General features: G+C 52.1%; 3 protein-coding genes across 8 annotated transcripts; 1 reads left to right on the top strand and 2 right to left on the bottom strand.

Moving 5' to 3' along the window:
- Nucleotides 1-2,228: 2,228 nt before the first annotated feature.
- si:ch1073-184j22.2 (dual specificity protein phosphatase 18) lies at nucleotides 2,229-4,226 on the bottom strand. Of its 4 annotated transcripts, XM_010751467.3 has the most exons (3): nucleotides 3,648-3,854; nucleotides 3,504-3,559; nucleotides 2,229-3,283 (listed from the first exon to the last, which is right to left on the bottom strand). In XM_010751467.3, exon 3 carries the CDS (start codon nucleotides 3,272-3,274, stop codon nucleotides 2,636-2,638), a length of 639 nt encoding a protein of 212 aa, XP_010749769.1. In that variant the 5' UTR covers nucleotides 3,275-3,283; nucleotides 3,504-3,559; nucleotides 3,648-3,854; the 3' UTR covers nucleotides 2,229-2,635. The 4 variants fall into 4 exon arrangements, with proteins under 4 accessions (XP_010749769.1, XP_027144977.1, XP_019134839.1 ...); XM_027289176.1 differs by lacking the exons at nucleotides 3,504-3,559; nucleotides 3,648-3,854 and adding an exon at nucleotides 4,110-4,226; XM_019279294.2 differs by lacking the exons at nucleotides 3,504-3,559; nucleotides 3,648-3,854 and adding an exon at nucleotides 4,086-4,217.
- On the top strand, nucleotides 3,959-4,993 carry sft2d3 (SFT2 domain containing 3). The gene has a single exon (XM_027289183.1). It carries the CDS (start codon nucleotides 4,077-4,079, stop codon nucleotides 4,755-4,757), a length of 681 nt encoding a protein of 226 aa, XP_027144984.1. The 5' UTR covers nucleotides 3,959-4,076; the 3' UTR covers nucleotides 4,758-4,993.
- Nucleotides 4,994-5,089: 96 nt separating this feature from the next.
- Nucleotides 5,090-14,519, bottom strand: wdr33 (WD repeat domain 33). Of its 3 annotated transcripts, none has more exons than XM_019279290.2 (21): nucleotides 14,329-14,519; nucleotides 12,575-12,821; nucleotides 12,434-12,502; nucleotides 12,177-12,281; nucleotides 11,987-12,082; nucleotides 11,734-11,885; nucleotides 10,154-10,251; nucleotides 9,905-10,031; nucleotides 9,665-9,819; nucleotides 9,507-9,585; nucleotides 9,281-9,391; nucleotides 9,088-9,182; nucleotides 8,915-9,001; nucleotides 8,645-8,784; nucleotides 8,406-8,561; nucleotides 7,557-8,324; nucleotides 7,389-7,446; nucleotides 6,713-7,034; nucleotides 6,459-6,619; nucleotides 6,125-6,304; nucleotides 5,090-5,571 (listed from the first exon to the last, which is right to left on the bottom strand). In XM_019279290.2, the coding sequence occupies exons 2-21, from the start codon at nucleotides 12,776-12,778 to the stop codon at nucleotides 5,417-5,419; spliced, it is 3,318 nt and encodes a 1,105-aa protein (XP_019134835.1). In that variant the 5' UTR covers nucleotides 12,779-12,821; nucleotides 14,329-14,519; the 3' UTR covers nucleotides 5,090-5,416. The 3 variants fall into 3 exon arrangements, with proteins under 3 accessions (XP_019134835.1, XP_019134834.1, XP_019134836.1); XM_019279289.2 differs by having other exon boundaries at nucleotides 12,575-12,794; XM_019279291.2 differs by having other exon boundaries at nucleotides 6,713-7,031; nucleotides 12,575-12,794.
- Nucleotides 14,520-15,434: the final 915 nt, after the last annotated feature.

Genomic DNA, 15,434 nt, shown 5'->3' with positions numbered 1-15,434 from the left:
ACCTGGACACACTCCACCTGTCGCTCTGGAGATGTATTGGATCATTTTTGTTGCTCGGATGTTTCTTTGGCAGTTTGTCAGACAAACCGGGATCCGGTGGAGTTGAGTCTCAGAACATCTGGACAGTCGGATTAACCAAACATCAGGGTCAAATCATTACCCACAATCCTCTGTAATGTGTGATGATCCAGCTGTCAATCGAACCGCTGGACGAGTCCGCAAACATGAAGTCCAGTTTAGGACCTGAAGATCAGCTGACTGGATTGACGGGACAATAAATCAGTGAGACACACCTGAACTGGACTGACGTGCTGCTCACCTTTATGTCAGATAGACGTCAGGTATTCCAGTCAGCACGTCCTCAGAATATATCCAGTCATGACCAACAGGTGAGGTCACGTCATGTCAGAATGTGGACATGAACACCACCCACCACCTCCACCTGCAGATGTTTGACAGGTCACACGTCATCATCAACCCAGAAGAACTCCAGAAAGATTCACACGTCCAGCAGCACCAACCCTCCTGATGTCTTAACTCACTTCCATGAAAATGACACGGATGGTTGCACACGAGGGTCTCTGCAAGTCAAATTCACTCTGACTATTTCTGTGTTTTATTCAAATCTACAGCATCTGTGGTCAGTTTGACCCGGCCACATTTAGTGTTGCGATGGGTCACACTATTGCACTTTCCAATGGGTACACACACACACACACACACACACACATAGCTGTACTGACCCAGAACAAACTGTAGTTTCTGCTTCATCTTAGAGGACAGGGTGAGGCGAGGGGGCTGTGTGTATTTTATGCCAGCACACTATACTAAAACGCCTTAACCCCGTCGCCTGCACCTGCACCTGCATAAAGACTGACCACAGGCGCACGTATTGCGAATACACCAAATAACGAAGGGTGACGGGTGATAAGTGTCGTGCAACGCGTTAACGCAGCGGATACCTCACTGTACACATAATTATTGACTTGTGATGATGACGAGTTTTGAGTTAAACAGCTGCTTCCTCACAGCTCAAGCAGTCCATGTGTTACCAAGAGAGAGCGCTGTGACAGTTCAGGCTGTTTCAGTCACACGTGCACACGTTAAGGCGTCTGAAGCGTTGGCTTTAGTGTTTGCCCTCAAAAATTAGGTTTAATTTTATGCAAATTAGGTCTGTAATACCATAAATTACAAAGTATAAAATATATGTTAATGTGTTGGAAAGAAGTTCACTAAAAAGGTGAAACATCATGATATCCCTCATGCTTTGTAAGCAGTCAAAACAGAGCGGGTCGAGGGGTGAACAGGTGAACGTCACGCTCAGCTTTACGACGTGAACAGCAACGAATGGTCCAGGTGAAACGTCGTGTCAAAGTCTGAAGCTCTGATGTGACCCACAGAATCTACGCTGCCACCTACTGCCCAAAGGTATGAACAGCAGCAAACTGTGGCAGACAGCGTCACTGTCTTCAGTTACATGTTGTGATCATTCCCATGTGCTCCACCTCCTAACTTTGACTTTAAAAGAACCTGAGAGAGTTTGTTACAGATCAGAGATGGTCAAACGTTCAGAGAACACACTAACAACGTTCAAACGTTGAACTTTTGGAATCATCCTGACACGTTGGATCTTCTGAACGCTCCGATCAGTTTGCTGTTTGACGATATAAAAACACGGAGCAGTTCTTCTTCCAGGCTCAGATGGTTTCCAGAATCCTGATCCAGGACGCAGGTTTACAGAGTGAACCTTGTGAGAAAAACCTGGACCAGGACTCTTTAACATCAGTCCATGTTTGACGTTTTGGGGGTTTTGGGTTTATCTGGTAACATGTTCAGGTTTACCATCATTGGATCATTGGTTGATTGTTTGAAGTGAATTTTGAGTATTTGAGCAGCTCGTAAAACTTGATGGTCTGCTCGTTGTTCTGAAACCCAACAGTCCCAAAAACGTCCCGTTTGTCCGACAGCGTTTGATTGGATGTAAAATTAGGACAAGCCCCCGAGTGCAACATGACATCAACAACTTTTTCTGGTTTATCAGGAAATGACAAACTGTAAAATACCACGAAGAACACCTGAAAAACACCTGAGGAACACCTGAAGAACACCTGAAGAACACCTGAGGAACACCTGAAGAACACCTGAAGAACACCTGAAGAACACCTGAGGAACACCTGAGGAACACCTGAGGACACTGTGTGTCAGAGTTGGACAGACACAGACATAGACAGAGTCCTGACGAAGCTTTATTAAACCTCCATCAGCTCGTTTGATCGTCACAGAATTCAAACACTTTTCAAAATTCCTGGTTCTGTTTTCAGGACACAAGCAGGAAACAGTGGACCCAGAACGTGGAGACTTTCAAAATAAAACAGTTTTAAACTGTAAACCTTTGACAGCTTCCTCCATTTTGGACTCTCTGTCCAATCAAAGCTCAGCTCTGTCAGGACGGTTTGTGATTGGTCCGCAGTTGTCAAAGTTCAGAGAATCATAGAAAACTACTTCACTGTTGAACACACCCCGTGTGATGTCACTGTGACATCACTACAGCAAGGTGAGAAGTGACATCACTGCAGGTCAGGCTGGTGTTTGTCTTTGGTCGAGCTGCATCATGGGTAACGTGTACGGCGGCCGCTCACGCTCTGATGCTGCTGGATTTGGTTCCTCGTCTTCGTCTGCTTGCCGGCGTCATCACCTGTGATTGTGATGTCACTGATGTCCGGGTCATCAGAGGTGACCTGGGTACCAGCGCCATCCAGTTCGCCCGAGGCGGCGGCGGTGGCTGCTGCACAGACCTCACCAACCTCGGGGTCAGCGGCGTCTCCTCTGCTGCCACCCTGACGGTGTTCTTCCCGTACAGCCGCCTCTCGTACTGCAGCAGCTGCTCCCAGAAGCCGGCGTTCAGCCTGACGTAGGGCCGGCTGTCCTGGACCCAGCGGTGTGCCTGGCGGAGCGTCACACCTCTGTAGCGCATCAGGTACGCCATCACCAGCGCCGGCGAGCGACTCATACCGGCGGCGCAGTGCACCAGTGTGCCCCCTGCACGGTTTCCATGGATACGCTCAGCCACTCGGTCGAAGTGGTCTCCCAGGCGGGCGCTGGGCAGGTCGGAGACCGGAACCCGCACATACTCCACGCCCGGGTAGGCGGGGCTGGTGTGGCTGAGCGTGGCATTGACGATCAGGGTGATGCCCTTCTGAGACACCAGGGCGGCGTTGTGGGGGGCGTCGGCGCCGCTCAGGAAGAGGGTGGGGGTGATCTGAGAGACCGACATGAGTCCAGTCTGTCAGGAGACACAACAGGACTGTTAGCTTAGCTTAGCACAAAGACTGGAAACAGGGGGAAAGTGTTAGCCTAGCTTAGCACAAAGACTGGAAGCAGGGGGAAAGTGTTAGCTTAGCTTAGCACAAAGACTGGAAACAGGGGGAAAGTGTTAGCCTAGCTTAGCACAAAGACTGGAAGCAGGGGGAAAGTGTTAGCCGAGCTCCACCCTGTGAACTCACATGTTGAAATGCACATGCTACACGCAGAGACGTGTTTCCATGTTCACAGGTCACACCTGAAGTTAGCATTAGCATTAGATAACACCTCATTTGCATATTTAAACTTTTAATTTATTAAACTTGTAACATTGAAGTTTGTGTCACCTGGTCGCTGCTTCACTTCGGTTTGAGTTGTTGCTTCGTCTGACGGCTGCTGTGTGTGTGTGTGTGTGTGTGTGTGTGTGTGTGTGTGTGTGCAGCCAATCAGCTGAAGGTTAATTTTAGTGTGACAGCTGCAGTCACGTGACTTTTATAAATAACCTGCAGGTCGTTCAGTTATGGTGAATAACGGAACCTGCATGATTGTGATTCTTAATATTAAGTGATATAACTATTATAATTCAGATGAACCATAAATATTATATTTAAAATTATTATGAAAAAAATATAAATATTATTATTAATAATAATAATTATTATAACTATAATAATCAAACACGCGCTTCTTCTTCTGTCCTGTGGGGGCAGTGGAGCGCAGCCGGAACTTTGAACCACAGAAGAAGCGCTCCTGCTACAGTTAGCCACAGTTAGCTCATGGCGGACCTGAACCGGCAGCTCCAGGACTACCTGGCCCAGTCCAAAGGCGCCAAGACCATCTCCCAGTCCAGCTCCAGCACCACGGTGGACATGGACGACACGGAGCCGGTCTCCGGGAGCTGGTTCGGGCGGTGGTCGAGCCCGTGGCCCGGGAACCGCAGCGGCAGTCCGTCCGGCCACGGCTCCGGCGGAAGCAGCGGGTTTTCCTGGCCGTGGTCGGCCGAGCCGGACCCTTGCCTGCCGGGCATGAGCCGCCGGCAGCGGCTGGTGGCCTTCGGGGTGTGCGCGTGTTTGTCGCTGCTGTGCTTCGGGCTGTCGGCGCTGTACGCCCCGCTGCTGCTGCTCTACGCCCGCAAGTTCGCGCTGCTGTGGTCGCTCGGCTCGCTGTTCGCCATCGCCGCGGCGGCCGTGCTGCGCGGACCCAGCCGGCTCGCCGCCGGCCTGCACACCTCTCCCGGGGCCGCGGTCTACCTGTGCGCGCTCGGAGGGACGCTGTACGCGGCGCTCAGCCTCCACAGCACCGTGCTGACCGCGCTGGGAGCCGCCCTGCAGGTCACCGTCATCGTCGGGTACGTGGTGTCGCTGCTGCCCGGGGGCAGCGCCGGGATCCGGTTCATGGGAGGCATGGCGGCGTCCGCCATCAAGAGGACCGTCACCGGGAAAACCATGCCGATCTGACCGGGGACGGCGCGTCAGAGGCCGGACACGGACCGGCAGGGGCCCGGTCCACGAGGACCAACATTCCTGATCAGCTGATCGATCACTGACCTGTGTGAGGGCAGGTGACCCCTGAACTTTGACCTGCAGGGCCACACGTCACGCGACCTGATGATGATGCAATGAGTGTGACGTCATCATCAGAACGTTCTAATTCATGTTAATGAGCTGGTTCCATTAAATATTTTCATGGTTCACTGAGTCTGATTACTGAACACACACACACACACACACACACACACACACACACACACACACACACACACACACACACACACACACACACACACACGTGAAGTGTGAATCTTTATTGTCCACCTCAGTGAAAACACAAACATAGAAATCTTTTACAAAAGGACAAAGTGTGGCTGTGAAATAAAAGCTGATGTATGTTACAGTAAAACACCCCGCCCCCTCCACCTGTCGGCTCAGGTGACTCAGTGTGGACCAATCAGAGACCGCCGTCCTTCAACGCAGCAGAGGTCTCAAAGTGTCACATGACCAAAAGTTTGTCTGAAGGTTGAGTCAGGTTCTGGACCTGGTCTCTGGCCCGTGGAGGGTCCGGCAGGGACGAGACGACGACCCGAGGATCATGGGAGTTTGTGTATTTGTCTTCAGGACTACCGGCCCCGGCCGCCCCCCCTCGGTGGTCCTCTGGGTGCCGGTCCTCCTCTCCTCGGAACCGGTCCTGGTCCTCCTCCCCCTGGACCCCAGCCGCCTCGTCCGCCTCGACCAGGTGGGCCGTAACCGCCGTCCTCCCTCGGAGGAGGTCGACCTGCGGGGGAACAAGCAGAGAGCGCCACAGTGAGGACACGAAGAGGGACAGAACCAGAGTGCTGGTTCTGGTGGACTGGTTTTATTTGTCAGATTTATTTTAATAAAGAAATAAAACATACATGTTTCGTATTTGTTGTTTCATAGTTAATAAACGTTTATGTTGACTCGCTACTGGCTGCTCCATGCTGAGCATCTGTGTCTCTCTCACAGGTTCCACTGCTACTGTAATCATTTTATCAGTCATTGTAATTCACTGTCATTTTATCAGTCATTGTAATTCATTGTCATTTTATCAGTCATTGTAATTCTACAATATGTTTGTGTTGATTTGTTCTGTACACGTGACATCTATTGCACGTCTGTCCGTCCTGGGAGAGGGATCCCTCCTCTGTGGCTCTTCCTGAGGTTTCTTCCACCTTTTTTCCCTGTTAAAGGTTTTTGTGGGCAAGTTTTTCCTCACTGGAACCGAGGGTCTAAGGACAGAGGGTGTCACTCCCTGTACAGATTGTAAAGCCCTCTCTGACTTTGGGCTGATACAAATGTCGTCTCACCTCCGTCAGCTCCCGGGGACTCTCTCTCTCGGGGGTCTCCGGTTCCCGGGCCGTCTTGCCATGGACGCTTGCGGGGCGGCAGAGATGCCATGTCCATCCCCTGCAGGGACGACGAGCGCTCCCGACCCGCCGGAGACGACCCATCATGCATCTGCTGCCCATCCCGGTAACCGTCATGACCTACAGACAGGAAGACAACCCGCCACAATGAGAGCCTGCACAGAAATAACACTGATCCTGCAGCACAAGGTAACAGGGGCTGATAGGAAGTGTAGTCTATCAGTGGGCTCTTTGATTTACCCAGAAAGCCTCTACAGGTTCTGGTTCCTCTCACCTCCTCCTCTGGGTGGACCTACTCCTCGAGGCGGCCTCCCTCGGCCTCCGTTGTCCCAGCCTCGTCCCATCTCCTCCTGGCTGTCGAAGCCCTCCTCCTGACCACCGTACTCGTCGGGGTAACCTCGACCTCCGGGCCGGCCAGGGCCGCCTCCTCTGAACCTGTAAGAAGCAGATAGTCCAGTTCAGTTCAGCTCAGTCTAGCTTAGTCTAGTCCAGTCTGCAGGTTTGAGTTCCGCCTCTGAGGCATCTCACCTGTCATCCCTCCGTCCTCTAAACTCTCCTCCAGTGAACCTCTCGTCAGGACCCCAGCTCCCTCCGTTCCCTCCTCCTCCGCGGTGTCCTCCCCCTCTGTGGCCTCCACCTCCTCCTCCCTGGTATCCTGGTCCAGATCTCCAGCCCTCCTCTCCTCTGCTGTGGAAGTCCTGGCTTCCATCAAAGTCCTGCGGTCCACGCCGGCCCTGCTGGTTCTCCGACCAGTAAGGACCTGAGCCCTGGTCCGGTCCTCCGGGGCCTCCGGGGCCCTGCCTGTCAGGAGGACCCATGTGGTGGTTGGGCGGCGGCCCCCGAGGGTCTACTTGAAAAGAGGCAACAGTGATCAGGACTGAGGCTGGAAACAAGAACTTATTATTTACACACAAGAAAACCTGCAACCCCAGAGCCCATCAAGACCTCCAGAGAACCCCAGAGCCCCTTAAGACCTCCAGAGACCACCAGAGCCCCTCAAGACCTCCAGAGAACCCCAGAGCCCCTCAAGACCTCCAAAGAACCCTAGAGACCCTCAAGACCTCTAGAGAACGTTAGGACCTCCAGAGACCTTCAAGACCTCCAGAGAACCCCAGAGAGAGAACCATGCGGTGCACCTCATATCACTCTGCTGAGCTGACCCAAACCCAAATTTGTGATTGCTTCTGACTCTGTGTGGTCTTACCTTTGCTGTTGGGCCCCTGCTGTCCCATCCCGTGCATCATAGGCCCCGAGTTCTGACCCTGGAAAGGCCAAATCAGATTAATACAGCATAGTCAACAAACTGACCACTGCTGATCCAGAACCAGCAGGTCCAGATTGTCTGTTTTTGGGACCAAACACGTGAACTCACCTGGTGCTGCATATATGGGGCCCCCTGCATGTTTCCATGAGGTCCTTGCATGTTTCCTGGAGGCCCCTGCATGTTTCCATGAGGTCCTTGCATGTTTCCAGGGGGGCCCTGCATGTTTCCTTGGGGCCCCTGCATGTTCCCATGGGGTCCCTGCATATTTCCTGGAGGCCCATGCATCCCTCCCGGGGGCCCCTGCATGTTGCCCATCCCATAATTGTTTGGCATGTTGCCATGTGTCCTTGGCGGGGGCCCCATCATCCCACCCTGCATGGGACCCTGAGGGCCCATCATGTTCCCCTGAGGTGGCATCATGCCCCCCTGAGGTGGAGGTCCTTGCGGATCCCTTGGACCCATACCCCGAGGAGGGGGGCCCATCATCCCACCAGGGGGCCCCTGCATGCCTCTGGGTCCTATACCGTGAGGCCCTTGTGGACCCATGTTCCTGGGAGGCCCAGGGTGTCTCGGCATACTTTGCGGTCCTTGCATGTCTGGTGGTCCCATCATGCCCTGAGGGGGGCCCTGGTGAGGCTGAGGTCCGGAGGGAGGCCCCATCTGTCCAGGGGGCATGAAGGGAGGCTGCATGCCTCCCATAGGGGGCCCCATGTTGTTCTGAGGAGGCATGTTTGGGGGAAAGCCCTGCTGACCAGGAGGCATCGGCCCCCCAGGTCCGCCGGGGCCACCGTGGAAAGGCGGCATGGGGCCTTGTCCCTGCGGGGGGACCATGTTCCCATCCGTGTTCATCTGGTTCATCCGGTCCATCTTCATTTGCTGCAACAAGAACCAAAGACGTGTTTAAAAACCAGGTCCAACCCAAGTGGCGCCGCCTCTACTCATCTGCTCACCGCTCACCTCCAGCAGCATTGGGTTTGTGTACTGCAAAGCTGCCATCTCCTGCTCAATCTCCGCCTGAGTCTTCTTTTTCGCATCCACCTTCTGCTCCACCTTCCGGTCTTTGGACAAATCTCCACCGGGCGGCATCATGGGAACTTTATTCTCCGCCCAGGCCTGCGGAGAAACCAAGAAGTTCAGTCAGCACGGACTGACCATTAAGATGTAATGACACCCGTTACTCCATGTCCACGTGTTACCTGTTGGAACTGTGCTGGAATTGGTTTGGCGTACGGGACTTTCTTCTGGGGGACCTTCTTGGTGTCTTTGCCCATGACCTCGTCCATGCCCCAGTCCAGACCAGGGATGGACATCTCCACCTCGGGAGCTGCTTCTTTATCTGGAGAGGACAGTTACACCCAAGTTACACCTGATAACTGAGTACAACCTTTTTAAGAAACACTCAGGTAAGATCAGTCCAGAGGTTCAAGTAGGTCAGGTGTTCCAGGATGTTCCAGGATTAGACTTACTGCTCTGCTCCTGCTCCATGGCTGCCTTCAGCTGCTCAGGGATCCCCATCCCGGGGATGGAGGCCACGCTGTTCAGGTCCACGTCATCTGAAACACCACGCAGAAGAAGAAGCATCAACACCTGAGTGACCACGTCACAAACACTTTGTGTTGTTAGTCCTCCTGCAGCTCACCATACTCCATGCCGTCCTCTGACATCCCCGGCAGCAGGTTCAGGTTGTACCTGTCTCTCATCTTGTCACCGGGTCGATTCCTTGTCCAGAATTTACTGAAATCAAACCATGCAGAGAAAGTGATGACAAACACGACAACAGACACGCAATTCAGATGTGTTGTTGACATGTTTTAGACGTGTTGTTGACAGACCTGGTGTGGTCGTTGGAGCCCGAGCAGAGGATGTGACCCAGCGGGTGCCAGGCCAGACTCCATATCATCCCCTCGTGAGCCATCTCCATCCCTCCGACCTCCTTCTCCACCCTGACAAACAACACAAGCATGATGTCACACAGCTGACAGTGATGTCACACAGCTGACAGTGATGTCACACAGCTGACAGTGATGTCACACAGCTGACTCAGTGTCAGTTCATTACCCTGTGTGCCAGAAGAGCAGAGAGCCGTCAGAGCCTCCGCTGGCAAACAGACCCTCGTGGACGGGATGCCAGGCCACAGCTGAGGACAAAGACAGGAAGAACATCAGACTTTTCCAGGACATTTCCCAGGCATTTTCAATGATGGCTCTGACATGTACCTGTCGCCTCCTTCTTGTGTCCTCTGAACACCTGTAGCTCCTCCTTCAGGTTCCTGATGTCAAACAGCTTACACAGGTGATCACGTGACGCCGTCAGCAGCCAATTACCGTTCAGGTTCCACTTGACCTCCATCACCGTGTTCTTATGGGCGTGTCTGTGCAGAGGAACACGCATGTCATGACACGGGCAGAGGAACACGCATGTTGATGTTCTGATCTGGGGTTAGTCTGTGAACTCACAGCGTCGCCAGACTCTGTCCAGTCTTCGGGTCCCAGAACTTGATTGGCTGCTGGCTGTCCTTACTGCCGGACACCACCAGACCTTTAGTGGGATGCCAGTCGACACACTTCACGTCAGCACCATGACCTACGTGTGTACACACGTACACACACACACACACACACACACACACACAGTCTTTAATATTTCACGTCACCCTGAATGACATTGACGATGTCATGCAGAAGCGTGCTCATGTGACCTTGTACCTCGGAGGATCCTCTCTTCGTGGCAGCGCAGGAAGTCCCAGATCCGGACCGTCCCGTCGTCAGAACACGTGGCAAATTTATTATCTGTTGGAGAAAAACTGGACAAGACGAGACCAGAATCAAGACGAGGAGCAGAACCGGGTTCATCACAAGAACCCAGTTATTTTGTTTTACCTCCAGCTGTATTACTTGACCACCTCTGCACAGGTGAGAGTCACATGACTGATGTCACAGAGTTAGCATGATGCTAATAAACTGAAGGACTGCTGTTAGCCTAGCGTAGCTCCCTGAATGAGTTCTGCTGCAGCTCGTCCCGTTAACGGAGGAACCGGAACCTTCTGTTCCACGGACACCGAGACTGTGTGGGCCAGTCTGAGAAACCTTCATGAACCTGTCTCACTGCTGCAGACTTGACTGAACCTGTCTCACTGCTGCAGACTTGACCTGTCTCACTGCTGCAGACTTGACCTGTCTCACTGCTGCAGACTTGACTGAACCTGTCTCACTGCTGCAAACTTGACTGAACCTGTCTCACTGCAGACTTGACTGAACCTGTCTCACTGCTGCAGACTTGACTGAACCTGTCTCTCTGCTGCAGACTGAACCTGTCTCACTGCAGCAGACTTGACTGAACCCGTCTCACTCCTGCAGACTTGACCTAACCCGTCTCACTGGTGCACACTTTACTGAACCCGTCTCACTGCTGCACACTTTACTGAACCCGTCTCACTGCTGCAGACGTTACTGAACCCGTCTCACTGCTGCACACGTTACTGAACCCGTCTCTCTGCTGCACACTTTACTGAACCTGTCTCACTGCTGCACACTTTACTGAACCTGTCTCACTGCTGCAGACTTTACTGAACCTGTCTCTCTGCTGCAGACTGAACCTGTCTCACTGCAGCAGACTTGACTGAACCCGTCTCTCTGCTGAGTGTCGGGGGGCTCTGGAGGAGAGACCTGGAGGCAGAGCTGGAGCTTCACGTTCTCACACTGCCAGATACGTTAGCATGGCGCAACCACTGAACCAGAGTCCATTCAAGAAACATGACGTTTAAAAGTCGTTAGTCTGCAGTAATTAACAAAGGCAGACTGAGTACTACAGACCGAGTACTACAGACCGAGTACTACCTGAACTAAGACTTCAGTCTATGGCTGTTGATGGGGCAGGGTAGGACTATCCAGGTGCATTGTGGGACATGTAGTGTTCTGGTCTTTACTTTGGGGCCCAGGTGTTTAAACATGTGGAATTCAAACTTTATTGACTTGATTTTAAACTTTATTGGCCTTTATGGTTTTATTCTTGTGTCTATCCTCCTCTCCTCCACCGAGCCGGGCCAAGCCAGGCCAAACCAGTTCAGATAAAGATGATGACTTTATTTAAAACAGGAGGCCACATGAGGAACATCAACAACAACAACAGATCACTGCAGTGCTGCAAAAGCACACACGTACATCTGTCAGCAGTCAACAACAACAACAATAACATGTGCATGCAGGTGAGGCGGCGCCCCCGTGTGGCTGAGTGCACACAGCACAGACTGGGCTTAACTACAGAGAATGGTAGATTGGGTTTAAACCTGGCTTCTCTAATGGCCTCCTTGTGAGCCTGGAACATCTTCACGTTGTTCATGTTGGACTGCCAGTACTTCACGTAACCGCCGTGATCCGCCGTCAACATCCACATGTCGTTATGAGACCACGTCATCGCACGCACAGGACTGTCGTGAGCCTGCAGGGGACAGACAGGACAGAGGACAGACAGGTCAGAGGACAGACAGGCAATGTGTTTTGTACAGGTGTACAGTGCATGGTGTACAGGTGGAGGTTTACCTGTAAAATGGTCTCGAAGTTGAAGGTAAGTCCGTTCCACAGGGTGAACTCTCCACTCGAAGCTCCAGTGACCAGGCGGCGTCCTTCAGGAGTCCACTGTAGACAAACAGGAAGGAACGGGATGTTTTTCACAATAAAAGCACACAGGCAGTGTCATGTGACATTGACAGGAAGTGACCCTGAAGCTTACCCTGATCACAAACACGGGACACTTGACTTTGTTGGTGGAGGTTCGAACAAACTTGGTGGTGACGGCGTTCATCGGGTTGTTTAGCATGCCCACGGGGGGAACGAGCTGCAGCGAACACAACACGAGGTTAACTCAGCTGTGACGCGTTCACTGACACTCTCCAGACACTGACACTCTCCAGACACTGACGCGTTCACTGACACTCTCCAGATACTGACGCGTTCACTGACGCGTTCACTGACACTGTGTGTACTCACGTCGTTGTAACATCCTGCGTCGGGCTGGACGGCTCTGAAGTCTCGGTGGTCTCGCTGCCACAGACGGTTCTGCACACAAACGAATGTTGTGTTACACTGGCTGCCACACACACACACAGCGGTCAGTCAGGTGTGTCTTACCTCCAGGTGTCTGATGACAGACGGGTTGTAGTCGATGGTTTTACGGTTCACAGCCTTCCTCATGCGTTTCCCGTCGAAGGTAAGTTGCTGCATCGCCTGTTGCTGGGCGAAGTCCGGCCTCTTGTAGAAGACCTGCCGTGGCGCCTGGTGCTGGAAGCGCGGCATGTGGAAGAACCGCTGTGGCGAGCCGATGTCTGTCGCCATGGTGACACCGTTATACCTGCAGGATGGCACAACAGGTGGTAAGCTACAAACAGAGAGGAAAGACAGGCGTCATGGCAACAAAGAGTGACACAGCTAAACATCAAACAAAAGTTTAAACAACGTAAAGACAACAGAACATCAAACATAGCTCCAACAGTTACATTTAAACTACAAACTATTGTCTGACACTAGAAACTACAGACTAACGTCTGACACTAGAAACTACAGACTAAAGTCTGACACTAGAAACTACAGACTAACGTCTGACACTAGAAACTACAGACTAGAGTTGCACGATACCCACGGTATACACGGTACCCCGCGGTGCCAAATCATAACCGTCGCTACTATACTAGAACTTTTACACGCACGCTGGGTCCGCCCGTCTGTTAGCTGATTGGCTGTTCGTGTGTTTCTGCCGGCAGGAACGAACTCCGTGAAGACAGCTCCGCTTCGATAGAAACTCGCTTCAAAACAAACAACAAGCTAAAGTTCTGTCTCGCCCAGACACGAGACAACACACTCACCGTGGCAGAAGCACCGGGCCCGAGCAGCGAGTCTGCCGTGGCGTCTTCGTCAGTGGCAACACTAATTTTGCTTAAAAAACAAACGTCGTTGTTTCAAACTAACTTGTACAAATACATTGCAGTTTATAAAAATAATAATAATAAAAAAAGGCTGCAGTATCGCGATAATACCCGGAACCGCGATACTTTGTCTGGTATAGTATCGTGGTTACTCATTTTGGTATCGTGACAACTCTACTACAGACTAACGTCTGACACTAGAAACTACAGACTAACGTCTGACACTAGAAACTACAGACTAACGTCTGACACTAGAAACTACAGACTAACGTCTGACAAGATTTAAACTACAGACTAAAGACACACACCTGTCTGGTGATGAGACGACGGGCTGCATGCATCACACCTCAGCTCAGGCTTAACTGAACGCAGCCTTCAGCCACATGGACAAGCAATGACCATGAGGTGGTGTGTGTGGTCAACACACGTAAACACACGGAGGATCTCACTGCACGGGGGGCGGGGGGACAGAACATAAACCCGGACCCTGAACGCCTCATTGCAACCCGGACCCTGAACGCCTCATTCCAACCCGGACCCTGAACGCCTCATTTCAGATGATGGACCAGAAAGCCTCCGCGCGCGCACACGCACACAGTTAGCAGCCCGTCGGTAGCACGAGGTGTCCCCGCTTCTCACGGTGAGCTCGGACAGGCGGACACGCGCTCATGTACACTGTCACAGACCCGGTCCCGGTCCTGTCTGAGCCGGTTCTGCCTCCTTCATGTGTTTGGACCCGGAGCAGCCTCGGCTAACATGCTAACCGTTAGCACGTAAACACAGAGCGGGTCATTTAAACAGAGTGTGTGTGTGTGTCTGTGTGTGTGTGTGTGTCTGTGTGTGTGTGTAAGTGTGTGTCTGTGTGTGTGTGTAAGTGTGTGTGTGTGTGTGTGTGTTGTTGTGAGGACATAAATGGCGGCCCCGGTGCTCGTCGTTACAACCCGCTGCCGCTCCAACACTCACCGATCTGCGCTGTGAGCTCTCTGTCGTCATGAACGGCCCGGTGCTCCCGGTGCTCCCGTTACCGTCAGTGTGTCCACACGAAGGTCAGACTGTGTTCAGGATCAGCTTTGTCACGTTAGCCGCCAGCAGACTCCATCATGACGCTTCTTCTTCTCGGCCCTGCGCTGAGGCATGCCGGGAGCTTTTCACGATGGGCGGGAGAACGCGCCGTCACCGCGCACGGCATGCTGGGACACGTAGTTTACCCTCTGAACGTTTGTACGTTGATCTGATGGAGCGTGCTGAGTTTGTGCTCTGCACATGTTTAAGTTTATTCTGATCTCAGGTTCAATATAAACATTTACTTTACATTTAGACTGGTCTCAGGTTCAATATAAACATTTACTTTACATTTAGACTGATCTCAGGTTCATTATAAACATTTACTTTACATTTAGACTGGTTGCTGACGGCAGGAACGAAGCTACGGGAAGACACTCCGCGTCGATAGAAACAGGCTCGGAAAAAACAAAAACAGTAAAGTTCTGCTAGGGCCCCAGAACGAGACAACACACCACGCAGTGGCAGAAGCAACCGGGCCCCGAGCAGCGCGTCGGCGGGCGAGATCTTCGTCGTGGCACACACTAATTCTGCTAAAAAAACAAACGTCGTGTTTCAAACTTAACTTGTACACAACTTGGTAGTTTATAAACAGAAAATAATATAAAAAAGGCCGCAATCGCGATAATACCCGGAACTCGCGATACTTTGTCTGGTATAGTATCGTGGTACTCATTTGGTATCGTGACCACTAACGACTCCTGACCTAACAAGACTAACGGACACGAAACTAACGTGACAAACTCGAGACGCTGACACTGCAACTACAGACTAACGTCTGACACTAGAAAACTACAGGCTAACGTCTGTAAGAAACACTACACGTCTGACACTAGAAACTACAGACTAACGTCTGCACTAGAAACTCAGCTAACGTCTGAACTAGAAACTACAGACTAACGTCTGACTAAAACAGCAGTAACGTCTACACTAGAACTACAGGCTACGTCGACCTAGAATACAGACTAACGCTGACACTAGAAACTACAGGCTAACGTCTGACACTA

This window comes from Larimichthys crocea, chromosome II, assembly GCF_000972845.2.
Source record: "Larimichthys crocea isolate SSNF chromosome II, L_crocea_2.0, whole genome shotgun sequence".
Classification (NCBI taxonomy): Eukaryota; Metazoa; Chordata; class Actinopteri; family Sciaenidae; genus Larimichthys; species Larimichthys crocea.
Note: the sequence above shows the minus strand (reverse complement) of the source record. Positions and strands in the feature narration are given on the sequence as shown.